Genomic DNA, 13,413 nt, shown 5'->3' with positions numbered 1-13,413 from the left:
TGTTAGGTTATGGCTCTGTACAACAATAATTATGTCCTCCTGTGACAGAAATGTTTTCGAATTGACAAGTTAATTTTTCATAACTGTCAGAATTTCTCAAGTTGTCGAGGAGGGAATTCTGTGACTGTATTTACTTGGGGGGAAAAAAGGACTGAATATGTGCATTCACTCAGGTGTGAGCTCCTTTCTTGGATTTTGTTGGTGGTCTTTGATTGGGGTGGCAGTTTGTCCTAGTATACATTTAAAGAAGATTGCCAGTTTATGTTTGCTTCATTTCTTTTTCATTGTTATCCAGTTGCTCTTTGCCATCACATTTGCTCCACTTTTTCTGTTGTCGTAGTTGTTATGGATAAATCTGCAGTCTCACCATTAGACTTTTTCAAACTGATTTATGGCTTTCTTCGTCTGGAGGTCTACCACACTGCAACTGTATTCCAGCTGGGTTCATCAGTTTGGTATAGCATTGTTCTTTTACTGGCCTGGAACACGATAATGAGTACAATGGAGAAAATTTAGCTTGCTCATTTGCTTTTTTTCCTGTTTTTGAGCGAGATTTAAAAAATTAATTTACAAAAAAATGTCAACAATAAAAAAAAGATAGGAGTGGGGATGAATATTATAATTTGCAATATTTTATAGAAAGCAAATAAAAGAGAGAGGAAAAAAGATTTCAGAAAAAAAAAAGGGGTGGGACATTATTATTTGCAACATTCTGTAGAAAGAAGGCCAAAAAAAAAATATTTTAAAAAATAAAAATGGCGCGGACAAGAATCGAACTCACAGCACCAATTTTGACAAGCCTTCTGAGGCCATGCCATCTACATGAGTAACGACGCATATTATGATTACTTAGTAAGCCACTATCCCCCCGACTGATTTGTTGTTTGGGTAATTTTGTTACTTTTATTATTGATATTTTATTAATTTTGCTTATTTCTTTTCATATGCATTGCAAAAGTTTTCGTATTCTCAATAGTGAATAAATGTAAAAAGAGCTGAGTTTAACAAAAGCATCTATCTATAGTCACCGTTGATTATACTCAAAGTTGTCTGTGTAAAATCACAGTGGAAGTGGCTGTCATTCAGATCCGTCTTTGTATAATCAAAGCAAAAGCAAAGCAAGTTGTACATAACATGTCGTACAAAAATTGAGAAAAAAAAGGAATTCAATTAATATCTCAATTTGACATCTACTTAATAAATTTTTTATAAAAATAAGTTGGCTATTCAAAATTATTGTACTTTTTATCCATCTTATAAGCGTAAATTTTATGACCATTGGTTCATGGTTATTGATCAGTGACAGGGAAAAAAAAACATACCAAAAAAAAAACATTTAAAAAAAATTTTGAGTCAAAAATAGAATGATTGAAATCTTTATTAAACTAGTTTTGACAAATTTTACAAAAGCTGCTGTAATTTTTGCTGTATATTGATAACATAACCCGGGACCCATACTATGAGATAAAAGTAAAAAAGGTATCCATGTCAATAGCTTGTCAAACATAGCTACAAGAGGTCACGTGATAATTCTGCATTGATGACAATCAACATTCAAAGGAAATATATCATCCAATAAGAGTGATCATATCATCCACCTAGAGTATCCATGCATGATGTTTGTACTGACCTGTAGCCTCCATGTGTGTTGACGCAAGTGGCACCATTCTGGCATCCAAGGTCTGTACCAGCATACTCAGCACACTCATTGACATCCTGTTCACATCTCGAACCCTGTAAGGTGGGAAAACATTGTTTTAGAATATAGGAATTGTATATTTGGAACCCTTTATTTAAATGTCAGTCTGCTCGAGAGGAGAATGTTCAAAGGTGTGTCATTAAACGTTTACCTGAAATATCCAAATATTAAATCTTGGCAGAATAAAGAATTGTGTCCCTCAAGTGCAAAGAAATTAAGGGGAGACTTAATACACACCAATACAAAATTGTCCATAAAACATATAGCATAAATATGAATCTCTTTATATTTTTTATATTTTCTCCTGTGACATGCACCAACGGGGGTTCAACAAACACAATGCAAAATTCTTTAATTTTTAGAACAGAATTTAAAATAGACGTGTGTAGTGCACATTACAGACATCTGTGTTTTCATTGTGATCATCCTCTAATTTACAAGTTCCAGTGAATTAGACTTTCAATGCTTTTGTTGATCTAGGGTATGGATAATTTTTTTGCAGTTATGTCAGTTTGATTGGGGCTCAACTAAGCTGAATCTGTAGTTTAGACAGAGGCGGTCAAATTGCCTCTTGAAGGCATTTAGGTCTGGAGTTTCCGCAACTGAGATCAATTACTCCCTGGCTAAAGAAATGTTGTCTGAGTGATGTGTTGAATCTGGCTTTGTTTCAATTTATATCTGTGGCCTCTGGTGTTACGGTCAGCATACACAAATAATCCCTTCTGGACATCATTCAGGTCGTGCGTAAATTTATATGTTTCTATCATGTCGCCTCTGATATGCCTATATGCCATTCTGGGGATTCCAATCATTTTCAGTTGTTCTTCATAGCCTTTATCTTTTATGCCTGGTATTATCTTTGTTGCTCTACAGAGCACACCTTTTAACAGCTTCTTGTCCTTTTCATATTTGGGTGACCATACTGAGTTGCTAAATTCCAGTTGAGGCCTTACTAAAGCATTAAAAAGCATTCTCATGAACTTCAAATTGAGAAATGCAAAGGACCGTCTAAGGAGTCAAAGGATTCTATTGGTCTTATTAATTTTGGTCTAATAAAACGCCTTAATTAAATAAAAACAAAACAAAAACACCAAAAATAAACAAAACAAGCGGACATGACAACAAATTATCAATATAAACAAAAATAACAACAACAACAACAACAACAACAACAACAACAATAATAATAATAATAATAATAATAATAATAATAATAATAATAATAATAATAATAATAATTAATAATAATAATAATAATAATAATAATATTAATAATAATAATAATAATACAGTGAAGAAGACGAAGAAGAAGAAGAAGAAGAAGAAGAAGAAGAAGAAGAAGAAGAAGAAGAAGAAGAAGAAGAAGAAGAAGAAGAAGAAGAGAAGAAGAAGAAGAAGAAGAAGAAGAAGAAGAAGAAAAAAACAACAACAACAACAACAACAACAACAACAACAACAACAACAACAACAACTATAAAAAAGAAAATAATACCAAAAAAATCAAAAAATAATAATAATGATAATAATGATAATAATAATAATAATAATAATAATAATAATAATAATAATAATAATAATAATAATAATAATAATAATAATAATAATAATAATATTATATAACAGTAATAATAATAACCTCTGAAAGAAGACTACTCTTTCAATAGTCCTTCATAAAATGCCTGTCCTTTACTTCTATTTCAAGTTATTCACAGTATCCCGTTTTGTTAGAGAATTTCCAACAAAAATGATGTACATTTCATAATTTATGTAAGTGAATATTAAATGAGAAAGGATATAGTTTGTTGAATTAGATATGGCCACAAGGAGTATTTTGATTTTATCAATCTATCAAACCTGTAATCCATTAGCATTCCTTCTAAATTCTAATCATCAATTAACCACCTTAATCTCTCATCTATATTTGGGGGTCTTGATTGCTCAAATGGTAGAGCATCCCTCATTTCACATGCAACAAGAATGGGATCAATCCTGAGTGAAGTCGACCAATTTATTTTCCATATCCTCCTCACCTAGGTCTGTTAGATTTGGTGGAAAGTACTTTGAGATAGACCAGCGTCCTATCTAAGGGTGGCAATCAATTGCTATTATTGTTCAGTTAGCTATCAAATCTAATAGGGCTTTGAGGGACAACTTCAACTAGGTTTCTTTATTACACGATTAGCATTGGTAGAAAGGTAGAAATCAATTGTTATTGTTCATTTAGCTATCAAAACCATGAAAAACACAGGCTCCACAGGCCCTTTAGCTCTGGAAGACTACTATAATATGTATTTATTTATCACACCACTAATATCTCTGTCGTTCATTCTGAATACCTTAAAGTTATCCGGACATCGGCACAGGTATCCATTGTACAGATCAACACAAGTTGCACCATTCTGACAGGGATTACTGCTGCATTCATTTGCGTTCAGCAACTGTGGAGTATAGGCAAAATAATAAGTTATGTGTGTGTGTGTGTGTGTGTGTGAGAGAGAGAGAGAGAGAGAGAGAGAGAGAGAGAGAGAGAGAGAGAGAGAGAGAGAGAGAGAGAGAGAGGGAGAAAGAGGGAGAGGTCAAACTTAGTGTCCCAAAATGCAAATCTATGCCTTTGTATTTTATTAATGCATTACATGTGAGTATTGATTGATAATAAGGTGGCAATCAAGCCAGAGACTTACCTCTTGCAGTTGTGTGACTGTATCTCTCAATGAATTAAGCTGAAAAGAGACCAAAAATAGATAAAAAATTAATTATCCATTCACAAACATCGATGTGCCTGTATCACTTGTTTTTCTTGTATGTAATAATGAGCAATCCTTTTTATCACAGAAAATGTGACAATTAAAAAAAAAGGGCTCTTGCACTGAAAAAGGCAGAAAAAGAAGAAAGGGGGATAGAAAGATAGATAGAGAGAGAGAGATGGAGAGAGAGAGAGAGAGAGAGAGAGAGAGAGAGAGAGAGAGAGAGAGAGAGAGAGAGAGAGAGAGAGAGAGAGAGAGAGAGAGAGAGAGATGACTGCTATCTAGATACAAACCTTTTGAGAGAGACTTTCACTGTCTTATCTTCTGACAACCCACCACCCATCTCATCCCCTCTTATATTCTGTTATCCTCCTCTCCCTCCTCATGGGTGAATTCATTGCTACCCTGTTTCAGTCCCTTGCTCAATGAGTAATAATCACAATGTGAGCCTGATGTTGCAGTATTTCGACTTACAGTTGTTATGATGTATGATTTTAAGTTTCGTTCACCCACAGAAATAAGGGCACATAAACGATCAAGCTCTTTTTATAGTTGCTCTTTTGTAAGTATTTCTAAATAGATGGCTTACGGATAATCCATTGCAGTTCTTCCCAAGGGGATCCGAGTTCGAGCCCCAGTGTCAACACCGATTTTATTTTAGCTTTCAAGAGTATCTGGGAAATTTAGCCTCTGCAGCCTCGTTGTGGCACTGCACTGCTGCTGATGCCTTGTTATATCGGTCCTTGATCAATATAAACCTTAAAGAAACGTTCGCCTGCGGATGGATAACGGGAATTTTACTTTACGAAGTTACTATTTCTCCAAACGGTTTCCGTCATCAAGATTTTCTTTTGTTATTTGCGAGCATTCTGTGTGAATGGTGAATGTACATGCATTTATGGGTTTTCTTTTGCCAGTGCTTGGGTGCTGTCTTTTATTCCCAACTTTCTGTTAGACTTCTATCTTGAGTTTGTGCTATCCTGTCTTTCAACCTCTGTTTCCGTCTTGAGACTTTGGATTTGTTATTTAGGTTTACTTCTGTTCTCTCTTTGATAGTGCAAAAGTGAACACGCCATGGAGTATTCGCGATAGCAAGAGCACAGCTTTTTGATAAAATCCGTCTTTGCCAACAATATGCCTAAAAAAAACGCTAGTCTAGCTTGATGATTCGTGAGAATTCCCTGTCCACTCTGTTTGACTTTGAGCATTTACTTTTGCATCGACCTCGCGTGTCCGAAACCCATCAGCTTGAATCAAGTTAATTTTACTGACCATTTGAGCATTCCAAGAAATAGAGCCAGCCTTTACTTTATCCCGACGCTGTGATTATTTCCAGACAGGGTCTGCCAATAATGGAAATTGGTTATTCCCAGACACTTTATTGAAATTCCGCTCTTTTTAAAACAATTATCCACATTCCACAATATGGAATGTTTTGAAATGCACATAGAAATAAAAAAAGTTAATAAAATATCAATAAAAACATAAAATTAACCAACAATAAATCAGCCGATGGATAATATGTTACTACATATACACAATTGCGTCGACTTTCATGCGGGTGTCATGGCCGAATAGTTAAGTCGTCTCCTTGTGAGGCATGTCAGAATCGACGATGTGGGTTCGAATCCTGGTTCCACCACTTTTTTCCTTTTTTAATTCTGTCTTCTTTTTACAGAGCATTACAAATGATAAATGTCCCATCCCCCCCCCCCCACTTTTTTTTTTTTTAAATTATACTTCTCTCTCTCTCTCTTTTTTTTTAGTTCCTCTCTAGCAAATTGTCATATTCGTCCCCGCTCCGTTCTCAAAAAGTATATTCTAAAAAAGAGTAAATAATTAAAAAGCAAACAAACAGAAATATTTAGAGAGCGACCAAATGGTCAATTTTTTTTTTTAAAATAAAAAAACAATTTTAAGAAATTCATGCTCAGAATCAGAAACGGAGCAAGGCCAAACAAAAAAGGATAAAAAAATAGACTCGCTCAAAAAAAAAAAAAAAAAGGAAAAAACAGGGGGGGAGCGATCGGATTCAAATCTGTGCAGCTAAAAGGAGCAAAATGAAAGGTGGTCTAACCCACTGAGCTGTCTATCCACACCGGTACCGATGTATCTTAAAATTCACATCTCTGAAATATGTTGTTGGACCTAGTTTTGTGGACATGTGATAATAAATTGTATTGTCTTGTATGAAGAAGACAGGAAAAAAACAGGTGTTGTCGGTTTTGGCTTTGGGGCGAACAACACCTTGGCCTAGGAATTCGTCCGCGAAATAAAAAAATTCCGGGCCATCATGTTTTTGTTTGTTTGTTTTTAGGGGTTTTACGGCGCTGGTAAAAAGGTAGAAAATGGGATAGTAAAAAGTTCTAGAATTGCAATAAAGCATCCAAGAAAAAGGAAGACAAAGGGGAATTGGTTCAAATAAGAACGAGGTGTAGATTTCAAAAGCACTCTATCAAAGTACTTAGTTTGAGATCACTAAAAGTCTCATCCAGACACAAGCACAGGTCCCGCTAAGAGGAACACACTCAAATGTTTTACAAATCATATATAATATAAAGAAAGCATAACACAGGACAAAACCAAGTAATCTCATTCCTATACAAAGACAGAAAGCATGTTGGAAAACAGATATAAGGGGATAGAAGACACAGTATGTACCCCCCACCCCCCTGCCCACTATGGGAGCCGAGCCGGCCATCATCAATATCCCCAAAATTGTGGTCAGAATGAACAAATTATAGAAGCAAAAGATGATCAATAAAGTTAAGTTATCTTAGATAGTGAAAATCTTAATGGTTGGTGGACCATGAACAGATTTGATGATTAACAACTTTCTTGCTGGTTGAAAAATAAGGCGAATTACCAATTTGACAAAAGAAATTTCATTCATTGATCCATTTGCTTTTTAAAAAAAAAAAAAAAAAGCTCGATTTGACATTTGATCATCTAGAGTTTTTGAAACAGAGGTAGGTTTTTTTTTAATCTTTATATTTTAAGTGAATGCATGCTCAAGGCGAATTGGACATTCAGCGGAGGTTGGTAGGCCAAAGGCCCACCTCTCTAGATAATCATTTTTTTTTTAGCTGAGCTCCAGCTGGTCATGAAAAGAAAAATGAAATTCCTACAATAACAAATGCTCTTTAAATTACCTATGGTCAGAATTGTAACCCATCTGTATCTCTGCTGTCATGTTTCGCGGAATTAATCAAAACGAGCACATGCAAGTAAAAAGGCTTCACAATTTGACGAAACTGAGTGATGAGTGACTAGCGACTGGGGACATGCATTGGATGTGTGTGTCACTCCTTAATTAAGTTTTAGTAGCAAGTGGGTGGGGTTGGAAAATAAAAATCAGTCAATCATAAGCAATCGCTATATAATCCATTCGCATTACATTTGTCAGTCAGCAATGAATTAAATATAAATTTTCAAGCAAACAAAATGAAAACAACTTGTCATACTCGGGTATTTTGTTCGGCAAACGGGAAACTCGTTAATGTGGAGCAGAAGCAGCAGACGTCACGTCAGTGTTTCGCCGAACAACTCAAAAAGGGCGTAGAAAAAACTACGGAACTAGAATGTCATAGAATCATCGAAATAGGAAGGATGAGAACTTGGACTTCCACAGTAAAGAGTTCCGAAAAAGTGGCTCTCGCAGAGGGTTGCCAGTTTGGCATTTTAAATGCCAGATTCCAAAAATCTGGCATTTTTGAAAACCGTTTGGCATTAGAAAAATCATTTGGCATTTGGCATTTTCATTTGGCATTTTCTTTTCTTGTATATTATACTTCAAATGACACCTTTTCTCGACCGTGGTGTAGTGGTTTAGCACTCCACTTAGTAGTCAGTAGGTAAAAAATTACCCCAACGGAAATTTAGTATAATTTTAAAAAAAAAAGAAAAAAAAAGAAAAGAAAACACGCAAGCCACCAGGATATGATAGTAAATTGTCTATCAAAAGTGAGTAGTTTTCTTAGAGGGGGTGGGAGTCAACAGACTTTGGCATTTTTTTTGAGTGTTTTGGCATTTTTTGAGTCTTCTCCTGGCATTTTGTTGAAAAATAATCTGGCAACCCTGCTCTCGCAGAGTGCAAAAAGAATTTAAGTAATTATGTCCGTGTTTGGCTTTATTTATGGGTCATTATTCTCATTGTAATTGCCAGAGCAGATGGATTCGCTACATAAAACCCAATGTGGAATCTTTACAATTTACAATTAATAAATTAAAATTACTGTAATCCTTCATTTATAAGTGTCCGTTTGGAATTACTGAAAACTTTGCACTTTACACACATTACCCAATTCAAATAGGGTTTTTTTCTTCTGAATTTTCGGAATTTTTATCAACCAAATTCGACTCAGCTGTAAATGTGTTCTTAGCAAAACATAGTGACGAATATTCTAAGAGTGTCTTATCTATTCATCCATTTATCCATCTATCTATCTATCTATCTATCTATCTATCTATCTATATATCTATCTATCTATCTAATCTCTCTATCTATCTATCTAATCTATCCAATCTAATCTATTTAATCTATCTATCTAATATATCTATCTATTTAATCTATTTAATTTATCGAATCTATCTATCTATCCCTCCATCTATCTATCTATCTATCTATCTATCTATCTATCTATCTATATATCTATCTATCTATCTCTCTATCTATATATCTTGTGCGGCTATGTGGTCTAGTGGTATGACACTCGCTTTCGGATCGGAAGGTCCTGGGTTCGAGCCCTGCTCGGGGCATAGTTGAGTCCTTGGAAAAGACTCTTTACTCACATTCTTTCACCGTACTCAGGTGCAAAACGAGTACCTGGTCGTTAACAGCGTTGTCTTAGTCCGAAAAATTGTAATATCGCCTAACAGGCTGTTTACCAGGGAACCCTTGTAAAGCGCTTTGAGCACATTTAGTGGATATTGCGCTATATAAACGCTCAATTTGATTTAATTTTAATTTCAATATCTTATCTATATTACCTCTCTCTCTCCCTCTCTCTGTATCTATCTATCTATCTATCTATCTATCTATCTATATTATCTATATATCTGTCTGATCTATCTATCTATTTATATATATATATATATATATTTTATCTATCTATCTATCTATCTATCTATCTATCTATCTATCTATCTATCTATCAATCTATCTATCTGTCTATCTATCTTATATATCTTATCTCTCTCTCCCTCTCTCTGTATCTATCTCTCTCTCTCTCTCTCTCTCTCTCTCTCTCTCTGGAAGATAAAATATACTATAATCAAACACCCTCATGAAGCCACACTCAACACGAAAAATGAGATGTACAACAGCTGTCCACATAGACGAAAACACTTACTAATCAACTACAAACCGACGGAACCACTTCAACAAGCAACAACACATAACAAACAAAACTCACGTAACACACAGTCCTGACGATGGCTGATTCCTGAAACATCGATGTAGACTGACTCCAACATTGTGGTAAATATTAAAATTGTATATATATATAGGACAAAACCAATTAATCACATCCCAAGACAAAAAAAAAAAAGCATGTTGGAAAACAGATGTAGGGGGATAAAAGACACAGTTCAGTAAAGGCCTCCCTGCCCACTATGGAAGGTCAGGAACCCCACCCAGGTTCGTCTGTTTCCGGAAACGTAGAGATGATACATAAACAAATTATGTTATTCGAATAGCTTGACCAATCGAAAGTCATTAATTCAACGCAAAAGCGCTGCTTGATGATGTCATCGTTCGATTATTCGTCTGCGTTCACAAACGTAGAGATAAAAACAATTAATGCTAATCAGATTCGGATAACTTGGCCCATCACTACGTTCGTTCCAAATTTATTGAGGTGATGATTGGGAACATAACCAAAGACAATGAATAACATTGACGAGCCGAATGAAAAGATATAACTTTATTAATAAATGATAAAGTAATGAGTGATGATCGTGATGAGTATTGATGGCTTGAGAAGAGAGTGAGTGAGAGCGAGGTTTAGAAACGGAAGTTGTTATATAATTGTATGTAATGATGTCTTAGAGTAAAAGGTGTTACGTATTCTTATAGAACCAATCAACATCCTTTCTTCTTTTTAAAAAAATGATTATGCAGTACAGTGATATGAGATAAATTGATCCATCCATTCATTCCTTTCCCCCAAAGAAAAATATTTAAAACAAGAGATTCTCTAAATTAATTTTCACAGAAAAAAATGATGAGTCTATTAATTATTTATAATGATGTTATCTGTCATTGTACACGTTGTTCTATATTATCCAGAGAATGGTCAATATTGAATATAGTCATTCAACCAACGAGGTTTATTTCTTATTTTTCAGTAATATTTTCGAACGTTTCTTCCTTTCCTTCGAAATTGAAGCCATCGTAAATATTCATAACAACAAGATATGAAGTGAGTAGAAAAGTGCCAGAAGACAATAGAGAATAAAAATTTTTTTTTTCGCGGCGGTGGTGGGGTTTGAACCTGCGACCTTATTGGTACGACAACTCCGCCTGGCAGGTGAGAGCGTGGCTCTACCGTGTGAGCTATCCACGAACACAAAAATATTCGTTTCAAACCCAAAGTCATTTCTAGATCCCTCTCTCACCCACTTCTTGAGATCGCCGATTCGTTCACCACCATCGCGAAGTAATTTTGACCAGCAGTTAAGCTTAATAGCCAATATTCTCATCACAAACATATAACATAGAAACGATTGAGACATTGAGTATGCTCCGGTGTATGGGGTGAATTTTTAATTCAGAAAAGTGAGTGGAGCAGGCACTTATGTTGGTAACAACAAGATATGAAGTGAGTAGAAAAGTGCCAGAAGACAATAGAGAATAAACCCCACCACCGCCGCGAAAAAATTTTTTATTCTCTATTGTCTTCTGGCACTTTTCTACTCACTTCATATCTTGTTGTTACCAACATAAGTGCCTGCTCCACTCACTTTTCTGAATTAAAAATTCACCCCATACACCGGAGCATACTCAATGTCTCAATCGTTTCTATGTTATATGTTTGTGATGAGAATATTGGCTATTAAGCTTAACTGCTGGTCAAAATTACTTCGCGATGGTGGTGAACGAATCGGCGATCTCAAGAAGTGGGTGAGAGAGGGATCTAGAAATGACTTTGGGTTTGAAACGAATATTTTTGTGTTCGTGGATAGCTCACACGGTAGAGCCACGCTCTCACCTGCCAGGCGGAGTTGTCGTACCAATAAGGTCGCAGGTTCAAACCCCACCACCGCCGCGAAAAATTTTTTTTATTCTCTATTGTCTTCTGGCACTTTTCTACTCACTTCATATCTTGTTGTTACCAACATAAGTGCCTGCTCCACTCACTTTTCTGAATTAAAAATTCACCCCATACACCGGAGCATACTCAATGTCTCAATCGTTTCTATGTTATATGTTTGTGATGAGAATATTGGCTATTAAGCTTAACTGCTGGTCAAAATTACTTCGCGATGGTGGTGAACGAATCGGCGATCTCAAGAAGTGGGTGAGAGAGGGATCTAGAAATGACTTTGGGTTTGAAACGAATATTTTTGTGTTCGTGGATAGCTCACACGGTAGAGCCACGCTCTCACCTGCCAGGCGGAGTTGTCGTACCAATAAGGTCGCAGGTTCAAACCCCACCACCGCCGCGAAAAAATTTTTTATTCTCTATTGTCTTCTGGCACTTTTCTACTCACTTCATATCTTGTTGTTACCAACATAAGTGCCTGCTCCACTCACTTTTCTGAATCGTAAATATTCATAGCTGCTCGTCCGATGCAAGATAGGAGTGTAGCAGATCGTATTCTGTCATCCCCTTTTTCTAGCCCAGTAGCGATTTCAAAATTAGTCCAGTCACGAGAGAATTGTCGCCAATTCGAAGCTAAGTTGCCTTCCATGTTGAGTGGTCTTGGCGGAGGAATTGACATTGTTGATCTCGAAGTTGCCATAATTGCAGGGATGCAACTCTTTAAAAAAAAATAAACAAACAGTGATTGTGATAATTTAGTTGGTTATTTCCCTTGGACAGAAATTTTGGCGAGAATGTCACTTAGGAGCGATTAATTCTGATTTCCAAGAGTTATTGCCCTTGAGAGTGAGAAAATGCCATGCGGGGGGATTCCCCGGAGATAATGATGAACTTGATAGAATAACAATTAATTGTTTTCGTTGTTAACTCACAGGACGAGTGAAGTTCTTTTCTCCGCTGCCACCATGATGATTGGGAACATAACCAAAGACAATGAATAACATTGACGAGCCGAATGAAAAGATATAACTTTACAGTGGCGGTTCTAGCCTATTTACAGTGGTTGGGCAAAGATGATCCGGTCATATATATATATATATATATATATATATATATATATATATATATATATATATATATATATATATATATATATATATATATATATATATATATATTTTTTTTTTTTTTTTAATTATAATTTTTTTTTCACCTTTAAAAAAAATATTTCAACCACAAATAATCACATTCACAATGAAATGACAATACCAGTAGATTTTAATTATTCCAAACGTAATCAAAAAATAATCACGAAAGAGAATACAACTAAAAACTAAAGCGACGAGACATAATGCGACAACACCTTGACAATAGAAGTCCATTTCGTTCACTCGAAAAATTAAAGAGATGCTTTAATCCCTCAACGGCGAGATTAATATTTCTGTTACATTACTGGTTTTCAGTAGTATGTAGTAACCTTAAAGTTTTCATCGAGAAGCAACAACAGCGATATGACTCGAGTTTCATTCAGAGCTGAAATTGCATCATTTTTACTGCTGTCTTGGTGGTTAGAATGATTGTGCCGGTGGTGGTAGTGGTTGGAATAGTGGTAGCGGTGGTGGTGGTGGTGGAGGAGGAGGAGGAAGACGAGGCGGTGAGGGAGGATGTAATTATGATAGTGGTTTTGGTGGTGCTGTTGGTTAGA

At 35.5% G+C, this 13,413-nt stretch overlaps 1 protein-coding gene across 3 annotated transcripts in view; it reads right to left on the bottom strand.

The window, feature by feature from the left end:
- Positions 1 to 13,413, bottom strand: part of LOC144958147 (cubilin-like) — a 232,482-nt gene that overhangs the window by 208,393 nt on the left and 10,676 nt on the right. For 2 of the 3 annotated variants that reach the window (XM_078889900.1, XM_078889901.1), the window contains 3 exons: positions 4,381 to 4,419; positions 4,036 to 4,137; positions 1,631 to 1,734 (listed from right to left, as the gene is read on the bottom strand). In XM_078889900.1, the coding sequence (XP_078746026.1) occupies positions 1,631 to 1,734; positions 4,036 to 4,137; positions 4,381 to 4,419 (245 nt within the window). Of the gene's footprint in view, positions 1 to 1,630; positions 1,735 to 4,035; positions 4,138 to 4,380; positions 4,420 to 7,595; positions 7,950 to 13,413 lie in introns of those variants that run through there. The other variant, XM_078889902.1, reaches the window with a different exon arrangement.

Source organism: Berghia stephanieae, chromosome 12 (assembly GCF_034508935.2).
Source record: "Berghia stephanieae isolate SIO BIC M18660-M18661 chromosome 12, UCSD_Bste_1.3, whole genome shotgun sequence".
NCBI lineage: Eukaryota > Metazoa > Mollusca > Gastropoda > Nudibranchia > Aeolidiidae > Berghia > Berghia stephanieae.
Note: the sequence above shows the minus strand (reverse complement) of the source record. Positions and strands in the feature narration are given on the sequence as shown.